The sequence below is a fragment of the Falco biarmicus genome, chromosome Z, assembly GCF_023638135.1.
Source record: "Falco biarmicus isolate bFalBia1 chromosome Z, bFalBia1.pri, whole genome shotgun sequence".
Classification (NCBI taxonomy): Eukaryota; Metazoa; Chordata; class Aves; order Falconiformes; family Falconidae; genus Falco; species Falco biarmicus.
The window spans coordinates 1,566,538-1,589,257 of NC_079311.1; the positions used below are offsets into that span (position 1 = coordinate 1,566,538).

The window sequence follows — 22,720 nt, forward strand, 5'->3', positions numbered from 1 at the left end:
AAAGAGGAATCCACATTTTAACAACCATTTTCCCTCTCCCAGGTAACTATAACCGCTTCTGGACCATGGAAACAAGTTCAAATGTCAACATACTCTTTGCACCTCCTCTTGAGTTTGTACTGTAGCAGCCCGTAGTTCAGTTTGTTGTGTCACAGCTCCTGTTATGCTTCTCTCACTATGCAAAACCACAGCTAATGCTGATAAAGCCAACTCCTTCAAAGACTGTTTTGGCATTACCTGGGTGGTGTGATGAACCAACACTTTGCTTATGCCTTCCACACCTTTTCCTGGTCAGTGTTGGCTGCTGGGGGGAAATTTTGCTAGGCAGGTGGCTCGTCTCAAGTAGACCAGCTGCATTCATGGTTAGCCGGACCACATAAATATTTTGGAGAGCTTTTTCTTATTTTATGGGAGGAAAGAAGTAAAGATACGTGTGACTGGAATTAAACTAGGCTTTTGGCCTGTATTATTCTGTATTATTGATTTTAGGAAGCAAGCTGAATGAAGCGAGGATCGGTGGTCATTCTCCTTTATGTGAACCAAAAATTCAATCACCCCTTTACATTATTATTGTAACACAAATTGAACTACAGCCCTTATACAAGCTATAGCTGCCCTCAAGTTAGCAGTACTTCATTACGATAATCAATGGGACAGCGCAATGCCTAGAAGTACGCATCTGTATGCTTTATTTGTTTTGAAATCGAAAATTGTGGACTGCAAAAACACTTAATTTGGCCTAAAACCTTGTAAGTAGAGGGAAATGTTCAAATGCAAGAAGTATAGGCATTACGAAAACTGGTAAGAAAACCAGAAAGATTAATTTGTCTTTGCAAAAAAAGTTACGTAATAAAAATCCTGCCAAAGCTGAAGTTTCAAGCTGGACATTTCGACGTGCCCAAGCATATTAGAAAAAGCATTTTGGACGGGTCTTCCCTGTCATGTAAACTACATGGACTACCTGGGTAAAGTCTATTTTGTCCATTGTCATGTCTCTGATGGTTTGTTTGCTTTAGGGCTTCCTCCTATCATGTTCTGCTGAGCATTCCCACAGTGGGCCAGCAAAGCTGGTATGATCAGGCTTATTTTTAGCCACAGCCAGGGACCAGCTCAAACGCTTAAAGCGAAGCATCCATTCAAGTGAGTTCCTGCATCTGAGCCAAAGTACCTGGCTAATCACTTCAAGGAATCAAAAGATGATGTAAAGGTGTTTTGTGATTTTGAAATTATTATTAGCCAAGCGCTATTCCCCACTCCCAACCAAAACTCCCAGTGAACAGCAAATTTGCCTGAGGGAGGACTTCACAATAATGCCTACTCTAAGTAGCCAAGCAACGCAATATGAATCAGAAGGCAAGACATTTTCCAAGGACCACAATGCGAGTTGTGTTAGAGAGGAACTGACACCCTGAAGTAGACTAGGATGTGTACTACGTCTTATGAACAACCTTGAGAAAACAAGGAAACAGGTTCTTCCAGGTAGGAAAACACCACCTAGGAGCACCTAGAATCCACTAAGTGTCTGAGAACAATGATTTGCTTTTGAGTACCACTGATGCCCTTCTTTCCGTGACCCTAGTTTGGTGAACTGGCCTGCCTGCTGGTCAGACTGCCTGCCCTCGGTACAAAGCAACACATGCCAAATTGAGAGTCAAGGATTACCATGACCACAGATCACATTTCATGGAGGTTCCGTAGTTACTGGGTTTTTTTGTCAGATAGTGAAATATCAGCCTTTTTGGGTTGTACACACCAACTTTCTCAAGTACTCCACATGATTTGAACATGTGCCCTGTTTATGAAGGCACCAACAGCTAACATGCAGAAGCTCTTCCTTTTTACCAGTTGAAGCAGAAAACCCCAAAACCCCGAAAATCTGATTCCCATGAAATTTTCCACGCAATTTGACTGGTTTCTGATCTAACAGAAACCATTCAGTCATCATAATTTCTAAGCTGAAGTTCACCACTGGCATAGTTAATGAAGTTGCACTCACTTCTGGCAGCACTGATTTCCAATAAGCACAGAAGTGTTGAAGCCACTCAGCACTTCTGAAAAACCAGGCCACTCCTATTTAGGAACCTAAATGTGGATTTAGAAACCCAGCTTCAGGCATATGAGTATGACAGTCCTGTAGTCTTGCTTTGTAACGTATTCTATATCCTGTTGTGTGGCCTCAAGAAAAGCAGTCTGCATTTATAAAAAGCATCATTTTCCCCAGAATGAACACCAGAGGGAACCTTTGCTTTTTCTGGCTCTAATAGCGCACTGCATCTTTGCAACATGCGATCTACTAGCACTCTAACCGTACTTCAATGTAAATCCTCCTCTACAAGACATTCCCTGCAAAACACGTAGTTTAGGAGTCAAAGGTTGGGCAACCACACACTGACACACTCAGCTGTAAGCATCTGCCAACCGTATGTACTTAGGCTGCTCGGATATTGCCTCACAAATGCCCACTGCGCGTTACCAAGTATGTGTGGTGTAATTTTTATGGCTCAACAGATCTAATTTTCATTGACAAAGGACCTCTTAATCTAGAAAATTCTAGAGTCTCTGCGGTAAGTCTACACATCCCAGATTTTCCAGTTTCAGCTCAACTTCTAGCAGTCTTTTGCACATTTTTTTTGTCAAATCAATACTATAATTTTAGAACCTAGTAAAAAACAAGTAAGGTACAGTACTGCATTACAAGTACACTAAATATCTGTTTGTTCGTTGTTTTTTTTAAACAATGACAGAGATAAAGATTCACAAAGTGAAAACAGACACCATCACCCCACACACACCCCCCCCCAAACAGGTAAAGAAATACTTACGCTCTCACTCTGAAAAGGGTTTAGGAAGTTTCCGCCCATCTCACCGTCATCCCTGGGAGTGCCAGGCTGATTACTCATGCTCATATTACTGGGAGAGTTCTGTCAAATAAGATTTTAAAATAGAGATTAAGTGTTGAAGATTTCAGTTCTTCTCCCAGCTTCACCAAGTGTGCCGAGGACACGCTTTAAACGATACTGCAGTGCACTAAGATGTACTGTGCAATGCAGTGGGATTTTCAAAGATGGAAAATAAGCCTCTGCAGGGTTCTGCATGATTCAGTCACTAATTTTAACCTGTCAGGTAGTGTTTTCTTCCCTGAAGCAAGAATTATTTGCCTGTAATCCTTGTTTTCAGGTTACAGTCTGCATCTTCTGCTACTGAAGTTGAAAAGCTGTAAATGCCTGCCACAGGTGTATGAGGTACTGTCACTACATTAAGTCATGCGGTCAAATTCAGCGAAGTTCATGATCTTGTGCCTCGACATATGTGATTTACGAGTATGTACTTAAAGGTAGACATATGGACAGATCTGGTCTACACAGACCTCTGCAAAAACCTGTGCCTTGGGGTTCATGGCATTCACAGTTTATTAAAATACAGTTTCACAAGCAGTTCACAAGCGTGGCTCAAGTGCTAAACCCCTTCACTGAACGCAGCTAATAGGGAGCGTTAATGGGTAAAAGAGATGACGAGTTTTAGATGACGGGCTCCCAGTAACAGCTGGCCACTAGACTGGGCTCACAGGCGCTTTCGGGACGAGCTTTACTTTTGTTATTTGCTTGCACAGAGCACAATGCAACATCATTTTAAACAGCCTTTTCAGTGTCTAGGTGTAACTGAAATGCTAACAAACAATAATAATACAAAGGCTTCTGAAAATAAATTCCTTTTTTTCACAGCAGTGCACAACCACCTCTCCAATGTTTAGAAAATGCTTTCAAGATTCAGTTACTTAAAGAAAGGGTGAAACGAGGTAATTGTTACAGAAATTATTCTGATTCGACAGCTAATACGTAATTATTGTAGACACTACAATTAGTTAGGTGTTTTTGCGAAGCTGACTTAAGGTACCCTACCATGCCTGCAGCATGAGCAATTCTCTTTCCATCACTGTTAAGACTCCTACTTAATTAAAATCCTGACATGGTATATCTCTTAGCATACATATTTTTTCTTAAAAAAACCCAGTTATTTTGCACTTTGAAAATACCTGCATGCAGTCTTCATTTAGTTTAATTAAATCTGCAATAGGCCAAACTTTGAATGAAAAATTGCAAACATTAAAAAAAGAGAAAGTCTCCTTAATTCCTTCGCACTTTCCTCAGAACTACAAAGGCTATCTATCCTACCCTGGCACTTTAAAGATGCACGCTGGAGTGTTCACTGAACAGAAAATAAGATGGGATAGCTATGATTTCTGCTTCCCCTTGATACTATATTTCTGCATGCTCCTCTTTGTAATCATGAAGTCCCATGTTGACCACTGCCCATCATTTAAATATTGCAGCATATTCCTCTGCTCCACCGATTTACTTCACCTCCAAGGAGAACAAAAATTGTTGTTCTCAGATTCACCAAATACCACAACTTAAATCAAGTTACTTTCTTGCTACAACATTCACAGACTGGTATGCCTGACCACTGACATAGCGTCCGCTTTGTATTTTGTATGGTTAGTGAGAGGCTGCATTTATGTTTTCACCGTATGTCCTTGAAGGAAGACCACCGTTCACAGCCTGAACGGGCAAGTACGCATACGGGTTCAGCCTGGTGTATTTATTTGCACTTACAGATTAAATATAAAATCAAATGTAAATATAAAAAGCAACATGCAAGCGTAACTCTTTTATTAGCACCTGAAATGTAGCTTATAGAGTTGGGTCAGAACCCCTGCCTTAGCCCTTTTGCTTTTATGAGAGTAGTTCACTGCTTCTGAAACTGTGATCCCCGTATCTCCAGAAATCACTGGACAACATGTCCACCAAAGAGAACTATAAGCCTAACTAGGTGATTAACATCAGATAAGTAAGTCTGGTGTTCAGTGAAGTTAGTATAGGAAATACTAGGGATCCACAGCTTGAAAAAGGTTGAAAACTATTGCTTTCGTTCAACCACAGCTACCGTACCTTAAGCAGGAATTAATTCAGGGAAGTCCTGTTGCCTGTGTTACATGGGAGTTCATACTACGGAACTGCACCAGTCCCTTCTGGCCTTAAAATCTACAAATATAGAAGTTTTAAAAGCACTAAGGCCTTGTCACATTTATTTTATATGACGATCCCACACTTTTTTTCATTCCTGTGGCTTTACCCCTATTTTATCTCACTCCATGTAGCGCAAAGCTTTGAAATTCTGCAATCACTACAGTATGCCACCCCAAAGGTTCAAATTCCTGACATAAACAGTTTTATAGCAACTCCTCTGGGCTGATTTTATGGCCAGTATGGGGTCTAGCATTGTAGCACTAGCCGAGTTTTTCCAAATCAAGTATGTCTTTCATGCCTGCACGGATTCCATGGGCACTGCAAGAAACACTGGTTATTAATGTTTATTTAATATGCATAATTTCAGTTCACTTATTTCCCTTGTTTCAATCTACTTCATAAAAACTTCATGTTTTGCCATTCAGTCAATTAAATTAAAATCTTCTCTAGAAAACGTTGTTCTGAATGCTGTGAGCTGCGCTGATTCTACCAAGACTGGATTAATTTTCTACAGCTCCTGGGAACTGATAACCTGATCCCCTAAAACGCATTTTACTCCACTGAAGACCTGTGCCTGAACACCAAGCACCCCAAAATGGTGTTAACGTCAGTGAACAACTTCTATCACTGCAAATCTACTTGTGAAAAAGCCAGCCGCAAGACTAGCTGGTGATGTATGCAGGGAGGCTGTTGCCTCAGCAAGAACAATCCTGGTAACCGTGTACAAAGTTGGAAAGCAGATGCATCAACCCCAGGAATCGACTATTCCTTAGAAGCAGAACATTTCCATCCAAGTTTCAAAAGCATTATGTACCGCTGCCTACTCAAAATCACCAGTGCTACCCAAACGCTTACTGCTGCCAATGAAGTGATGCTACCAATATTGGGCAGGGCTACTCAGAAAAAGATAAAATGGTGTAACAGGACAACTCTGTTACTTCCACAGTTGGCAGCTTTTTCCTTTAGTTATTAAAAAAAAATAAACATGCATCAAATGTGATTTCCGTGAGTTATTTATTAAGGTGAACAAATTACAAGACTTCCAAGTAAATTTATGGATCTGAGTTTTCAGAGCTCCCAATACTTGTATTAGCGCATACACAGATACTTAATGCCAATGATTTGAATACGGGCTTTTAAAAATAATTCTGTGGCAAGCTCATGGAAATATTTTGGTGGGTTTTTTTTTTCCTTAAAAAATGCTGCAGTTTGCAATAAAAATACTGACAAAAAGTATGGGCACCGATTTAAAAAGTGCTGTACACTCATTATCTCATTGGAGGCTTTTACTGAATCCCTCACTGCACATCTAAGCACGGCGCAAACAAGGCAACATGGTCATTTCAATCCGTCATTTTACTCTCTGCAGAGCCCAAAAATGTTACGGACCTTAAAAATGTATAAAAATATGGGATTGCTATAGATGCTGCTCCCTCAAAGGAGGAGCAGTGGTCTTGGACACATCTTGCTGAGGTTCTCTCTAGGCAAGATATACACCAAGTACGCTGGTCAGGCTACCTCTCCGCCATACCACACCGCCAGAAGGCCACAAACTGGGGAACTGTACAGGGTCCTCCTCCTCCTCTTTGGATAGAAAAACATGTATCACTAAGTGAAGAATGATTCCTGCATTTTGAACACTTGGAAGTGTATGCTCAGCAAATTCACACTATAAACTTCTGTGTTAATCCATGGGGATTTGGGCAAGCATTTTGTTCCCTACGTGTTGGCATCTCCTCATAGCTCCCGAGAAGGGACCTACAGCAAGGTCCCCAGCATGACTGCAGCACGGGCAGACCTGCCTCTGACAGACTGGAAACGGCAAAGCCTGCAGCGGGACAGACCTTGTGACAGCACCGTGGTACCGGTTCCTGAGGCAACCGACACGCACTGGTGGCTGACACGCTCGAAACAAACGCATACTTCCCTCTTGGAAGACTGTTAAGAACTTCGCTGCAAACAAATGAGTTACAAAATTTTAACTGAAACAACCTCTTCATCAATTTCTGTATTTACAGATCAAAAGTATGACAGTGCAGGGAGATGACTGCACTGATGTATTAGTGTCAGTCAGTTACATCTGAAGATGCAGAGTACAAAACAGTGTTTTGCAGGGGACAGATGTGTGTCACTTTATCAATACCACATCAGCTCGTTAATTTCTAAATTAAGGATGATAACTTATGTAGTTTTATTTCGAGGGAAGAAGTGACACATTCAACCACAGGATTATTTTCATAGATGCAAACCCCCTGCAGTTTAAACTCACAATCATTTCCAACTATTTTAACAGCTGTGATGTGAAAATCGTGCTTCTTCTGAAACAACTTCTTAAGCTATCTTTTAGGAACTTATACTAATGATTAAGATATTAACATTGCCTTACAGAGGTGACAAAAGCAATCACACACTGCATAAATGTTACATCCTAATGACATTTTCCCCAAATTTACATTTAACTAAAATTGATTATTAGAACTATATTCACTTGTCTTAACAGTATGGAAGATTATAGCATAATCAATCAGATCATGAATTGGATGTAATTAATCACATTCATTAATATACATTATTACACAGTAGGGAATAAGTGTATTTATACTCCCTATTGATTATATGCTTTTTAAAATCTTCAGTTAATACTATATTCTGTCTGCATAGCCTCCAAAGAGTTGACAAGCAGAATATGTAGACACATAACAAAAAGCTTTGTAACAGAGACAAAGAAAATATGTTTGCAGTGAAACATTCTAAAAATTCTAAATATTTGGTTAGATACTCACTTTGGAAATACTGTCCATGTCTCCTGAGCCTTAAATTAAAACAGACAATCATTCAGTTAATTTTGAGCTGAAGTCAATCTCAGAATTTTTTCCATAGTAAATGTATATAACTATGTATATAATTATATAAAAATAGTAAATATAGTATAACAGCAGTATTTTAGAACAACCAAAAGTAATTACAGTCAGTATTGAATATGATTAGCCCCTTCTCTGTGTAGATACCTGGTGCGAAAAATGAGAAAAGAATGAAGGAACACACTTCTGATCTGTATCGGTTATCTGGATGGCATCCTTTCAGGACGAGACAGCCCAGCACAACTCAAGAAACTGTATGTCCAGCCTCTCTGTCGTTTTAGCCATGGTAGTGTATGGGTAACACCGTTAATCTGGGGTATATCCACCGATGGGAAATGTTGCTTCAGCATGAGAAAAAAAAGCAAAATCATGGCTACCTAGTCAAAGTTGGTATTTCTGGGGAAAAAAAGAGCACTACTATCTCTAAGGTCAGCTGGAGGGGTTTCATCAATGTCTTTGCTCCCAGAAGCAGAAGCCTACTGCTGAAATTGGCTGAAGTGGCATCAAGTTTTGATGCATTACCAATACTGATGGTGACAGTATCTTCCAGAAGAAAGCAGACGATCCTGCGACCACAGTAACAGAAACCAAATAAAATTAAATATAATGAGTGCAAGACTATTAAAAATATTTTTTTTTTTACATGCTGTAGCCCTCACTCACAAAAAGCCAAGAATAAAGGAAATAAAACTTTTGGATGGATGTATCAAGAAAAGCATTTTTAGCAGCAACAAACAGTAAACAGTTCTGGTCACCTATTTTCAGGAAAGATAAATTCTACACGAGTAGCAAATACAAAATTAGGAGAGTATCAGAAAAAAACAAGAAAATGGAGTTGTGGGAGAGACTGAAATAACTTACTATACTTAGCCAGGCAAATTAAGGCTGAGAAGGAATATGATTTCTCTCTATAAATACATCAGATATGTAAATGTTATGAAGAATTACTTTGTCATACATAGCCCAAAGGATAAATTTTGGTGGAAGTCAGGAAACGATTTCTTTCTAACCATCACAGCTGTGAACAGATATCCAATAGAACGCTTGTGGTCAAAGAAGTTGAAGTTCAAGATCAACTGGGACCAGTTTATCCATCTGATTATGTGATACAGCTCCCAACTGCAGCATGGAAACAAATATAGCAGACGCCTCCCAGCCCTCCTCCCCTTAAAGAACTCAGGTTCCCGCTTAGGTATGAAGTTACCCCTATAAAGCAGTCATCATTAATTTGACTAAGCACTTCATCACTGTCACTAGAGAAAGTAACTAGCCAAATGCCGGTTACATGTAAAATCCTTCCACAGCTGTTTCAATTTATTTTTTTCTTTTAACTAAGAAATAATTCTCAGGCTATAGAAAGTGAGAGGAAAAGATGTGATTAGATTTTACATAGTTTTTCATTTATTTGAATCTAATGTAATGTGCATCATTATTAATTAAAGCAAAAATCCATTTTAGGATTGTAATATATAATAAAGAAAGGCTGTAAAATCACAAAGTGTCCTTATGCAAAATAATCTAGGAATTTTAGGGACATGCTTTCCTAGGAAAAAAGATAAATCTATTATGAGATAGATGCCTACTGCTGAATTGTAATCACTCAAAACGTGTTTGCTAAATGAGGTTTGATGGCTTAATGCTTTTTCTCATCTCGTCATAGCCTCTTTGAATTTTTCCTTTTGTCATACCTATTCATAATTGCTGTCTCACAGCCTCCATCTTTCGGGCTACGAGCGATAGATCTCCACCCATGATGGTGGTACGGACTTGAACGGTATGGACTTTAGGTTGGTCCGTGCCTGGGAAGGTTCACAGAGGTTTTCTCTGGGGACAGAAGCAAGGGGCAACATTGGCAGCTTGGCTTCTGCCCGCCTGACCTGTGTCTAGCTTGCCTGAGCTTCTCCCCATAAAGGAAACCACTGCTCTGCGCAGTGTTGCTGGTGCCTCTTGCGAGCATCAGGCCAGCTCCCAGATTTAAAAGAGAACGTTGCTGGTGGATCTGGGGGACAGAAGAAGTGTGCTCTCAAGTCTTCGCAGCCCAAGGTTCCCCCTGCATCGTTTCCTGAGTGACTGATGGTGTTTGGTGCAGGCAGATGTGAAGTGTAACACAAGAATTGTATTCAGAGCTACCGGCCTGGCGTTAGCGTATGAGCAGAAATAAAAACAAGGTATTTATCCACCTTGTGGGTATGGAAGAGGAAGGCATAAATGCAACTTATTTAGCTGTGGCTTGTTTCTTAAATCCCTTTCAAGTGTCTATCACGCTTCCAGCAAAGTGTAAGAGCAAAGAGTTTGCCGGGATAGTCAGGAGATAAAGCCGTGTGTGTATTGCAGAGTTGTGCAAGGCTTCTCCTCTAATATGAGCCCTTCAAAAATCATAGTGTCAGACGTCAGGCAGCACGCTGTTCCTCCTGTCTCTGCATGCCCTGATAAAAATTCATGTTCTCTTGGGTGCATTAAAAGTTGGCACCTGTCTCAAGCTTCCAATGGGGATGGAGTAATAATACTCACACTTAACAGACACATGGCTAAGTACAGAACAAATGAGGATACCAAAATGTTGGGATAAAACCAGCTGAACATATACATCAAAATATGCAGAAACTTACTCTCAGGTAATTGATAAGAATGTGCAACAGCATGTCACAATGACACCTTCCCAAGGTTTTCAAAGAACAAGAGATGTAAATAATAATGGTTTTCACCTCTATGTTACTGTGATGGTATGCTTTTATACTGGTTTTCATCAGCTGGATTAAAACTATACTCTCTTATATAAATGGAAGATAGCATTTTTCTTCCAGAGGTGCATGATGTATGCCAACTCATATGCTTAAAAAGTATCTTAATACTTCTTATTGATGTATATACAGCTTTTTCAGTTTTTGAAAGATTTTTACATAAAGGCTTCCACATATGTCAGAGAACTAGTTGTAGAAAACGGCACTAGTCATTGAAAATTCACAATGTTTGTAATATTTACTATCATTACCTAATGATCCATTCATATGATGTGAATCCATACCACCCAGTCCACTCATAGGTCCATCTGATCCTGGCCCCATTGGAAACTACAAAAGGATGAGACATTAAAACCTGGTGTTACTGCACAATTTTCTGTGGATAATCTAATGAGAAGAAAGTATTTCTCAGGAAAAAAAAACAAAAAAAAACCAAAAAGCAAAAGTGAAGAAAAAATGCACAGTCCCAGCTCTGAGTGCACAAGTCAAGTGTCTTTCATGTCAAGACTGCAAAAAACATCACTGCTTTTGTTCACCTTTTCCAATGCTGCCTTCATGATTTTTTTTGGAAACTCTCACTTCTGGAGGCTGGAATATAACTTAGGAAAAATTTATTATTTACTTGAATACTTTGTGTATGACTTTCAAACCTGCTAGTGTCGACTTAGCTCTACTCCCACTGAACTTACAGGTAAATTTATGATGCTTTTCAATATGTAAGTGATTGATTAACAGCTTTCAAACACCGTCTTATCCATACTGACAGCTGGACTACTCTGCAATACCTCTGTAGCATGAGCAGTTGCTGCTGATTTCAGATACCACCCTTAAATTTAGTTCTCAAAAACTTAAAGACATGAATGTTATTATAAAATTTTGTAAAATTCACCGTGTAATGGTTTAGCATATCTAAATATCTGTATTTTTAAGTTCTACCTGCCTTTTTTTTCAAACAGGTGCTTAATATGGATCAATATTAAATGAAATACGGTTGTAAACAGAGAAATATAACAAAACTGAAGGCACACAGAAAGATCAGAGAAGAAACAAGTTCTGCCCAGTAATCCATTCTTTTGTCAGCTCTACAACTGCTAAAATTTAGGCTACATTAGTCACATGAGACAACTGTTATCAATAGGTTTCATTCTTAACATCCATTAAGATAAACAGGGAAGTTTGTTTCTTCTCAGAAGCATCACTTTTAGCTTTTTTACAGAACGGCAGGGCAACATTATACTGGGTCACTTTCAGGAATTTTCTCCTCCCTTTTCAAGGCTAGATACTATTTTGTAACCGAAGTCTGAATGCTGTGGGAGCTAATGCTTAGGGCTATCTCCTAAGATGACGTCCTATACACAGAAGTCTGTTGCACCCTAGTGTGACAAACTCTGTCGTCCCCTGTCACCCATAAAAATGGAAAAGTTAGTATTACTATAATGATAGGTGATGGAAATGTAGGGTTTGGATTAAAAAAGGCTGTATAATTCAAAGAAATAAATAACTAGATTCATATTTACATTAGGTCTGTTGGGTCCAGGTGGCACTGCATTCATTAAAGTGTACATGTTGTCTCCAGAGTTGGTTGAATCTGTAATAAGAGATTATTTTAAGTACTAATATATACCTTTCAATAAAACTGCTCACCTAATACATTTCCTGTAATTTTGTTCATATTATTCCTGTGCCTGAATCACTGATACACAGTGGCAATATAATGGAAGTCTTCATTCCTTTTCTATCTATTGCTACCACACAACAGAGCTATGAAAAGAAATAATTGCAATGGTCCCTAAGTGACTACTTCTAGACTCCAGTTTTATGCATGACTATTAAAAGGTTTATAAATCATCAAGTATCTGTAACTATTTAATTCCATAAACCCTTCTTCCTGGAGTTCCAAATTACTTCACTCATCTTCAATACTCTCTATAAAACAGGAGTTTCTTTCTTATCAATACTTCCTGTAATTTGTTTTCCATCTGTAATAAATGATGAACAGCTTCTCGTTATACAGACTGCAAGTTAGTATAGCACGTGAAAACTTTTTATTCTCATCCATGTCAGTCTGTTTGATTTTGGATATATCTAACTATTCAGCAGAACATTGTGCAAAGATCCTCACTCTAAGGACAGCTTTAGCTGATGTATCTTCATGGTACAGTGCGGAGCAATGCTTCAGAAAAAACTGAGTCCAAACCAGCAAAACCATCCTGGCACAGCCTGGTGCTTCAAGCTGCTAAGTTCTGCCAAGAGTTTCACGGTCTTGCCAGACACTGACAGAGCTATATTGCACCTCAGTCCTTTTCATGCAATCAATTCACAGGGACTTCAAGGGAGATCACCTCTGGAGCTGAAATGCAGGAGTGAACCCAGATAATTCTTCTGATTGAACTTAAGAAACTAATGCCTAAGAAATACTAGTGGATACAAATTATTCGTTCTCATCTGCAGCTCAGCCCCACTGCTAAGACACAATATGTCTTACAACCTTTCATCAATATTCATATGAAAGGCACACACACACACACACACACTCACCCCCCCAGCAGATATAGTAGACAAATTAGGCAAAAACCTTTCCCAAGAGAACTTGACAGAGATAGGCTGTGTAACGAAAAGGTTCCCTGAGAGGGGAACAACCTAAGGAAAATCTAAATACATCCCTAAGTGGAAGGCATGATTTAAAAAAAATATGAGTAACTCTGGGAAATCAGTCCATCTATAGCATCTGCAGAAACAATAAATAGCTTAGTACTCTGTACCTAGAGCCTCCAAAAGACCATACCACCTTTTTGAACCAGAGTTTTGAGATTAACAACAAACAGAAAAAACACTGCTAAGCTGTGATTCCTTTTCCGAGACCAGGTAACGGGGGAATTTTGAGTCAAAAGTAGTGAAAACAAGAAAGTCCAGATCCCTGAAATGTGTTGGAACTGGGAATGCATCCCGGCCTCCCGCAGGAACGTACTTCTGTGTACACTGGGAAGTTAAAATCAAGGTTTTGTCCATTCCTTGATCTTTCTGAGACAGTTTTCTAAGCGTTAATTTACCTTGGTGAGTAAATAATTCCATTATACACAGAGCACTGTGTATCACTAGAACATTCAAATACACTGTTTGAGAAAGACAGGGAAAAAGCTTTTTGCCTACAGAAAAGTCATTTTTAGATTCAGTGAGGTAGGCAAAAAGTTCTTCAACCACCAGACACTTTCACAACACACATCCCTGGCTCTCTGCATGTTCTGCTGGCTCATGTAAAAATACATGCGGGCTGGGTGGGCCATGGGAACCCTCGGAGCCTGGCTGTCTCAGAGGCAAGTAAATACCTTTATAAAACCCTCAGGTGGCCAATTTCTAAGTGTTTTTGTACTTAAGAAAACAGGGCCTTAAAACATCTTTTGAGTCTTTAACTGAAAATGGGAACCACCGTCACCAGAAGCTTTACCTGCGCTGCACACAGACAGCCTGATGTGCCGTAACTGCGGCGTGCTGGATGCTTGGGAAAGTGCAGGCTGTCCATAGCCTTTATGTTAAAAGATTCTCACTTTCAAATGCCAGCTTGCATTAATTAACTTTTTTTACCAATGACAGGAACAAGGAAGCCCCACACCTCATCCTAGGTTGCATTTTTTTAAAACCCTGGAATTGTATTTAATGAAGGTATTATATTGGTGCAAGAAGTTCTCGCCAGTGAGGGAACTCCCCACCCTCTTGTGCTGTAGAGGACAACATAAGGACATTAGGACATAAGGACTAAGGATGCTGTAACATCACTGGAGTGAATGGGTCCCTGTTAGCTGGTGAAAGCAAGTTACAAAAGCAGATACTGGCCAAAAGAAGTAGCTATTGAATACTGGGTTACACAAGTTGTAATTAGCTTCATTTTAGTGGAATTCTGATGACATCCATGGGGGAGGACAGCATTCTCCACATCCTGCAGTTCCACCTTCCTATCAGAATCTTTGCAGAACGTCAATGGAGGGAAATGCTGACATCTATCTAGCTGACCATCTTTAAGCCTTGGGAAGCTAGCTAGCCATCCTGAATCTTCCCACCCTCCTCCTTGTTTCCTCAAACATTAGTAGGAATGTGACTAATCTTTTGCACGGCCAAAATCGCCATGTGGGCTGAGCTGCGAGACACAGACCGTGTTACTTAGGGCAACAACGGGGCAGCTGAAGTTCTGGGAACAGATCACCGGTAGGACATGGTGGTGGCTCCTGTGGGGCCATACTCCTCCACTGCAAGACAGAGGACAGCTGGTCCGGCGCGACCTTGCTGTCAGATGACACAGCTACGGGAAGCAGCTCATCACGCAAAGCCACCTGTTAGTCAGGTCTATCCCATAGGATACTACAGGGACGTTTCACCAGATTCAGAAATCTATTTCCAAACTGGTGGAATTGTTTCAAAGAATGATAGCAAAAGCAAATAAAGACTGCGTCTTCTTTCATTTTTAACTTGCTATTGCTGAGATTGTGCAGGAAAAGATGGGCTCAAAAGCCAAAGAAATCAGTTGCCCTGAATTGCAGAGATACAATGCTTTGTATTTCTACAACACAGCTGCAAGAGAGAGGAAGGGAAAGCACATGGAAAAAAATGATACTGAAAGTATAAACCCAGTAGTTTACCATTACCTGATTCTTTATCAAAATGAAAGTCTGAAAAATAATTTGTGTACTTCCTAAAATGCCTTATAATTATATTTTGTCATTCTGAGTACATTTCAGTACCTGCAGGGCTAGGCATGATAGGTGTTCCTGGTGGCCCTCCACCTCCTGGAGGACCCTAGAGGGAGTAGAAAATGTCAGTTAGCATGGAAGGCAAAAACATACTACGGTAAAAAACAAACACAGTAAAAAAAAAAAAGTCTTGCGAATGTCATGAGTCACTTATTTGGTAAAAACATGCACATTTTCTGATAAGCTAGTGGAACAGCTTGTCCCAGACTAAGACTAGGTAATTGGTCACCAAGCTCCGGCACAGACTTCTGATGCATGTAGGTATACAGACTCACGAATATCCATTCGTCAGTAATTCTGTGTCATGCTGTGAGTCACACAAGAAAATTACTTGGAGCAGGGCTTAAGACAGTTATATTTAATTCCCTCAACCTCCTTTTATGACCGCTGTTTTTTTCAGCTGGCATTGCTGTTTTGTTGTACTCTGTTCACAGTCAATGGCAGGCTAACCGATGTTTCCTAAGCACAAAACAAGGGGGTGTCCTGTGGGGACAGAAGAGCCTAACCACCCTCAGAAAGCTTTCTTTTTTAGGCAGACTTGCCATAGGCATCTTCATTCTGCCTGTATAATAGCCTACATTTTTTTTAAGAAACATCTGTACACAGAATTTCTTCTCAAGTTAATGACAAATGGATTTTAAAAGTCAGGATAATGCTGGGTACAGCTGTATCCCTTGCCTAGACTGCTAAACCAAAGACTGAAAAAAAAAAAACCACCCCAAAAACCCCATCAAGGAACATCTATTTTGTTAGTTTTAAGTATTTCTGTGTTACAGATCTGTTTATGACTAAGAACTGCACATAAGCTGCTCTGGTTGTTTAAACAACCTTTTTAAGGTTCTTTAAGAATCTTTCTAAGAATTTTATTCTAAACACCCAAATTGTTTTCTAAGAACAGAACTGTAACATCCTGCTTCCCATGTTTGTAGATCCACTAATATTTTTAAGTAATGGTGAAAAACTACCAAGATCCAGTTTGGTAAAAATATCTGTGCCAACAGAAGTCAATAGATACTGACTTCCCATAGAAAAATTACACATATTGCTACCAACAGATGATTATTTTCATTGCCATATGACTTACTGTATTTTTATCCCTTTTGTTACACTTTAAAATAGCAGATACTGTTCCAGACAGGAATATTTTTCCAGTGGCACTGAATATAAAGGTTTGGTTGTTCCTGTCTGCTGACAAGCTCTTTGCTGAGATTTGCTATAATTCACCAAGATATTTTGGAAGGAGGCAGAGAAGTCTTGGATTTAAAACAACAGACACTGTTTCTCCATGGCCTACTTAGTAACATTTCTTACAAAATGTTTAGCAATAACATACTAGAAAACACCACTTTCAGACAATCAAAGGCAGTAACATTCTGATTGACGCCACTCCTCTGCAGGTTTGTACAAGTAAAATACCTGCATGGGGACGCATCCCTGCCTGCCACCTGGTGATCAACCTGCCGTTAATTGTAGATGAAACAGCAAATCTTGTACCCAGGGGCAGCAGCACATCCCTGCAGTCAAGTCAACATGTATATAACTTCATGCCCTTGTTACAGAGCTCACCTACCAGTTCTTCACCTTGTGCCTCCCCTTGGTTGTGAACTAAGCAAGGTCACCAAGTAGAGTCTTTTATAAAGCACGCTAGAACAAAGGCTTGCTCCGCCATGAAACCCACAGACCAGCTTATAAAAATCCAGGCATAACCACAACTTCAGTTCGTACTGCCAGCAGCCACATAAGCTTTTTGCCCTGCCCAAATCACAACTGAATCAGAAATGAATGTGTTAGGTCAGGCTTGCCAAAGCTGTCTGAAAGACGTACTCAGCCCTCAGCAGTGAGAAACTCCCCGTTGCTGCTGAAGAGCTACAGACTCCAAATTCAAAGGGACCTTGGGTCACATCGATGACCCTCTAGGCATCATAGGCTATGACTTTTTACCCAAGTACTTGTGCACTAAGCTCACTAACTTGATTTCGTTTTTGATTGCATAAAAATATGTATTTTTCAGCATCACATGAAGAGGTGTAGAATCCACTACCTGGTCATTTATTAGAAAAGTTACTTATCTTCACTACTAACTTCTGCATCTGATTTCAGATTTGCATTTACACTGTTTGTATATTGTGTTCTCTCAGAAAGCCTCTTGGTATCAACTCTTTTCACTCTGAGAATATATTAATATGTAATGGAATTATTTCTCAAAAACTGTCCGATAAACTAACCAGATTAAGCTCTCAGGGCATGTAGTTCCAGATCACAACCCCTTTGGCTAAAAAGCTGCTTGAAGAGCTCTACAACCCACACCTAGTCCCCAGACACCTGCTCTCTTGGAAACCACTGCCCCCAGTTTTGCTTATTTAGCTGTTTGTCCGCTGGAGTTCATGCGTTCCTTTTCCAAAATGTAGTGAGCCTTTCTGAAGCACGACTAGTCTCTCAGCATCAGCCAAGACATGCACTGCACAGGCATTTATGCTGGCAGAAGAAGATTTCAACACCTGGCCCACCTCAGCTGCTTCACCACTATCCTCCGCCAGTGGCTGCCTCAGCCAAGCTCAGCTTGGAGCTCCCTCTGCAAGTGTCCCCCCACTGATCTTGGGTCAACTGAAGTGCTTCAGCAAGGACCTGGTTCTCTAAATGCTTCAGTCAACCTCAGTTGTTTTGGACGAAGAGGGTAACTCATCCAAAGAACTCTGGAGGCAGACCTGAAGGAATGGTAACCTTCAGCAGGAGAGTGAGGACAAGGAATCAGGCAGCAACCCTTCCAACTAGCGCCGCTGCAGTTCACAGAGCACATCTGATCAGAGGCTCAGGCATCTTCTCCAATAACTCAATCTTTTGTGTATTTCATTCTTGCATCTCTTGCACATCTCTTGATTTCCCTTCAACGTTGCCAGCTAGATGGACCATTCCAGCATCAGTTTCATCACTGCCACTGAAAGAGGTTAAATCACCTCTTTACTCTTTCTCCTATCTATACACTGAAATATGGCAATACCCTCTTTGTCCAAGCCGTTTATCCTAGCTGACCTTTGATGCAAGTACACCAAAACAGTCCACTACTACAATGTGTATTTTACTTAGGTTTGCTTCTTTAGAATATTTTTTTTATAGTATCTCCTTTTCTAGTTTCTTAGGATTTCATACTTTTTAAAGACAAGAATATGAAGTCAAATATTCAAAAAACATCTTAAAAATCTGCAAGAATAACTGGTTGCTAATGTCTAGGGCAAAACCAACACAGCCTCTTCCCAACATAAGGAAATCTATGAAGTTCTGCATTGAAAGAACTGGTTTGGAGATCAGCAGATTTGGAATGTTTCCACTAAACGTGTGGCAAAATGAGTCCTACAGTTATGGACACTTCTGAGAATCATAAACTTTTTCACAGATAATTGTCTAAATAAAGGACAAAAGAAACTGCTTTTGTCTAAACAAAACAAACTCATCCTTTAATCCAACCTTCAGCTCTAGCTCTGCAGCAACATCCCTCTTACAAAGACCAAAAGTAAGAGAAACCCATAGGCAGCACAAACAGATCAAAAAATACTGGTGTACTGTCCCCACGGTGAGCAACCTGCTATTTCCACATTCTGAAATAGCTTCCGCCTTTGTGCCGGTTAACCACCTTGCAGTTGCCTAACCTTCAGGTGATAAAACATGGAATATCAAAACAGAGATCTACCGAGACCTGACCGACCCACAGCAATTTGGCATCCAACATATACATGTGTGTATATGTATAAACATATATACATGTACATATATATACAGACACATTCTAGACATATATATTTCTCCCTCGCTACCCTGTGACACCAGCACTAAACATGCGATAGAAACAGATGAAACAACATGCCTTAGCAGAGTACATCAGAAGTACAAATAATCTAAGTACAACAGTAACAACAACAATAAAGACTGTAAAAACATACAGTTAATCTCTTGGGACAGAGACAAAAATCAGCAGTATATACTCCAACAAAAAAACATTTTGTTGATAGGTAAAGTGTATTTGTTAAATGCTAGGGAGAGGGTTAGCATTTTGTATTCTTTTGAATCAGAGCTTAATGCTGGACCTACTACAAAGTTTTAACTATTTCATTCTAAAGTACAGACCAAGAAAAAACAATACCAACTAATCCATAATAAATTAAGACAATGTCTGTGAAATGAAGCCATAATGGACTATAAAGAAAAAAAAAGAATTTTCAAGCCTTCAGAAGTTAATTATAAAACTAAGTATTTCCTTTATAATGTCAGTTATAAGGACCCATTTGTATATCTTTGGGGAGATAAAAGCTTGGTCTAAATTCTTCAAACACTTTTTTTCTAAAGAAGTTCAGAAACTCACAGACAACATGGTGTTCCCAAGAAAGCTGGGGGGTTTTTTGTCTTTCATTATTGAAGGCATTATATTGCATAGGTTATATAAATGTTCGCTGAAATAAACAGCACTCAGGGCAATTTTGACCAGACTGATAATGATTTTAGTAATGAGCATCAACGTATGCACAGTAGATGGCAAAAAAACCCCCTAAGTGCTGATCAGATGATCAGTCTCAACCAATACACAGGGTTCTTCTTAACATCTGGACAGCTATTTCTTTGCCTGAATAAAATGTAACATCTAATAAGATATTAAAAATCTTAAAAAAATACAAACACAGACAAGTGTACTCACTACATAGTTCCCAGGAGATGCTGAAGAATAAGGTATCTGTAATGTCAACAGAAACAAAATTGTAATTTCTTCTGCAATGAGATGGAATCCATACATACACTTATGTAGAGCTACAGGTTAACACTTATTTGTTTATTCCTACGACATGCTATTGTTGTCAAAACAAACCCCTCTTCTTGACATTTTAAGTATGTTAAAGTCCAAAACTAACAATATAGACACTACCAAATTTAATTCCCAATATTTCAAATAAAAACATTTCCATTTAAGATTACTGTGCCCTGGAACCCCCCCTAATGAAATTAATATGAATAACATAATTCACGTATTTAAATGTCTGTAGGCTGAGGTCTGATATCTGCTCTCCATTTTTTCATAATAATTGAGGCATGCCTTTTTAACAGCCAGCATCACTCTTCTAAGACACCAAATTACAAGGTCCAGTACAAATCCAGTTCCTGCATCTACTACAAGAGTCTTCTTATTCTTATTGCAGAGCCACAGTAAGGTCTGTAAAGACTGCAGGCTACAGTAAAAGGTTAAACTGTAAGATTACCAAAGTAATATGCTTTATAAGGTTTATAAACTTAAGCTGCACATGCACAGTCAGTAGGACTTCAGAATCACCCAGGCATCGACTGAATTTGTATGTTCTTATATATACATAATCTTGATTAAAATCTTGCCTATAAAAGGAAAAGCAACTGTCTTATATCTTTTAACCTAGAAGATATAGTTTTATTTCTTTGCATTATTCTTTTTTTTTTTTTTTTTTAAAGGACAGTGTTCTGTTTTCATTTAAAATTCAATTGTGGTATTTGTTACAGAAGACAACTGGAGAAATCCAGATGCCTGTGAATAATCCGGTTTTCTTCTTTATGATAGCCTTTCCAATCATTCTCGCTACAGGAGCACAGACCAATGCTATTATAGGAGGACAGGGTAGAGAATTAAGCAACTGTACCAACAAAATACAAAATTATGTTGTAGCATAAGCATCTTACATGATTATAGACAATTTCTCGGCCAACTCATTTTTACAAATATGTCTATTACTGGGTTTCTCAATTAATTTCATAGAATGAAATTATTTCAACTATCAGTTCAAAAATACTCTAACATCCATTTTAGCTGAGTACATTGAAAAGAAAACTGAGAAAGTATTTTCAGCTAGTTTTTCCCCCCAACTGTCATCAATAGAATTAAAAAATCAAAAATTGATAGCAACAGAAAGAATGAGGCTAATCTGTTAAGCCAGACCCATCTTAACCAACTGCCAGCACTAAAAAGGGACACATTTTTGTATCAATGATGTATGATCACTGAATGAAAATGAAAACTTTACCTTTGTGTCTGTTTACCAGATGCTGTTGTTTACATGGGATGCCTCACTGACCTCCTCTTCCTTCAAGCTGCTACTACACTACCTCATGTTGCAGTTGTTGCAAAGAAATTCAGTGGAGTGCACTGCTTTTTACAGAAAGTATATAAAAACGTCTGATGCTTTGCAAGCAACTACTCTCTGATTCCAGATTCCCTAGTTAAGAGTGGAAGATGTGCTTCTGTTATATAAAATAGGTGAGTACACGTTGAGCTGCAACTTAGCAGGCTGCGAATTCTGTAGAGCTTGCTGGCCAGACAGCATCGACCTAACTTGTCCTACTTGCAGGATGGAAGCTGAATGTCTTTTAAGTATATCCCAGCATAACCTTTGTGTTACGGAAGTGTTGTAACTGATGTAAAGATGCAGAAGTGTTGTGTGATTATGAACAGAGCTGGATATTCACAGGTCAATGAGCTCTCTCTTCAGATGTGCTCTGCACTTGTACAAGCGCTGCGTCAGGGTTACAGGAAAAAATATAAAGCATGCAGTATTGTATTTTTTGAATGAAGTGGAATTTTTTGTCCTGTAATATTGATGAGAAATGTTTCCCTAAATATAAGATGATGTCTGATATATTTTAAAATAACTACTTACAGAATTGGCATTGGTGGGGTTTGGCCAAGGTCTACCACCCCCAGGACCCCTGTAACAGAAGATGAAAGATGAGACACGGAACAATTCACATCTTCTGACCAGCTCTCACAGAACATATCAAAATATTCTGTTTCCAGAGTAAGGAAGGAGATGGCTTTTTACAAATTAAAGTGTATTTATAAACCATAACTACATCAAGTTACAGTGCTATAGCAAAATTCTCATCATTGCACTACCATTATAATTCATTCAGTTTATGAGATGATTGAAGATTTTTTTTTCTCTTATTACAACCCTGCCACTCACATTTAAGGCACTTCAGTTCCTGACTCATTCTGGTAGCACTGTACCCTTCAGGACAGGACCTGCCAGAATGGCACCATAAGGAGCCCTTCCCCAGAGGCTGCAGCGGAGATGGCACTGTTTTGCACCGGTCCCAAGCATGTACAAATTTAGGAAGTGCCAGATATTCCCCTTTTGTATTCCCAATGGAACAATTTGAAAGACATTGTAAATTTGGGTCTCTTGAAGTGCTTTCCTTCTGTTCACACGGAATTCACCTCTGCGTTACATAGATGCAACATTTTAATACGGCACAGAAGTTTTGCAAAGAGTGAAAAGTAAGTTTCCAAATTATTTAAGTTCTCATGGAGACTGTTTTTCCTTGTACTCTGCTAACCTTTTTTA

At 39.3% G+C, this 22,720-nt stretch overlaps 1 protein-coding gene across 4 annotated transcripts in view; it reads right to left on the minus strand.

Moving 5' to 3' along the window:
- The window catches only part of SSBP2 (single stranded DNA binding protein 2), a 191,356-nt gene that overhangs the window by 14,034 nt on the left and 154,602 nt on the right, over nucleotides 1-22,720 (minus strand). For all 4 annotated transcript variants that reach the window (XM_056323656.1, XM_056323654.1, XM_056323657.1 and 1 more), the window contains 7 exons: nucleotides 22,034-22,082; nucleotides 20,056-20,091; nucleotides 15,363-15,417; nucleotides 12,147-12,217; nucleotides 10,881-10,959; nucleotides 7,811-7,839; nucleotides 2,823-2,921 (listed from right to left, as the gene is read on the minus strand). In XM_056323656.1, the coding sequence (XP_056179631.1) occupies nucleotides 2,823-2,921; nucleotides 7,811-7,839; nucleotides 10,881-10,959; nucleotides 12,147-12,217; nucleotides 15,363-15,417; nucleotides 20,056-20,091; nucleotides 22,034-22,082 (418 nt within the window). The remainder of the gene's footprint in view (nucleotides 1-2,822; nucleotides 2,922-7,810; nucleotides 7,840-10,880; nucleotides 10,960-12,146; nucleotides 12,218-15,362; nucleotides 15,418-20,055; nucleotides 20,092-22,033; nucleotides 22,083-22,720) is intronic.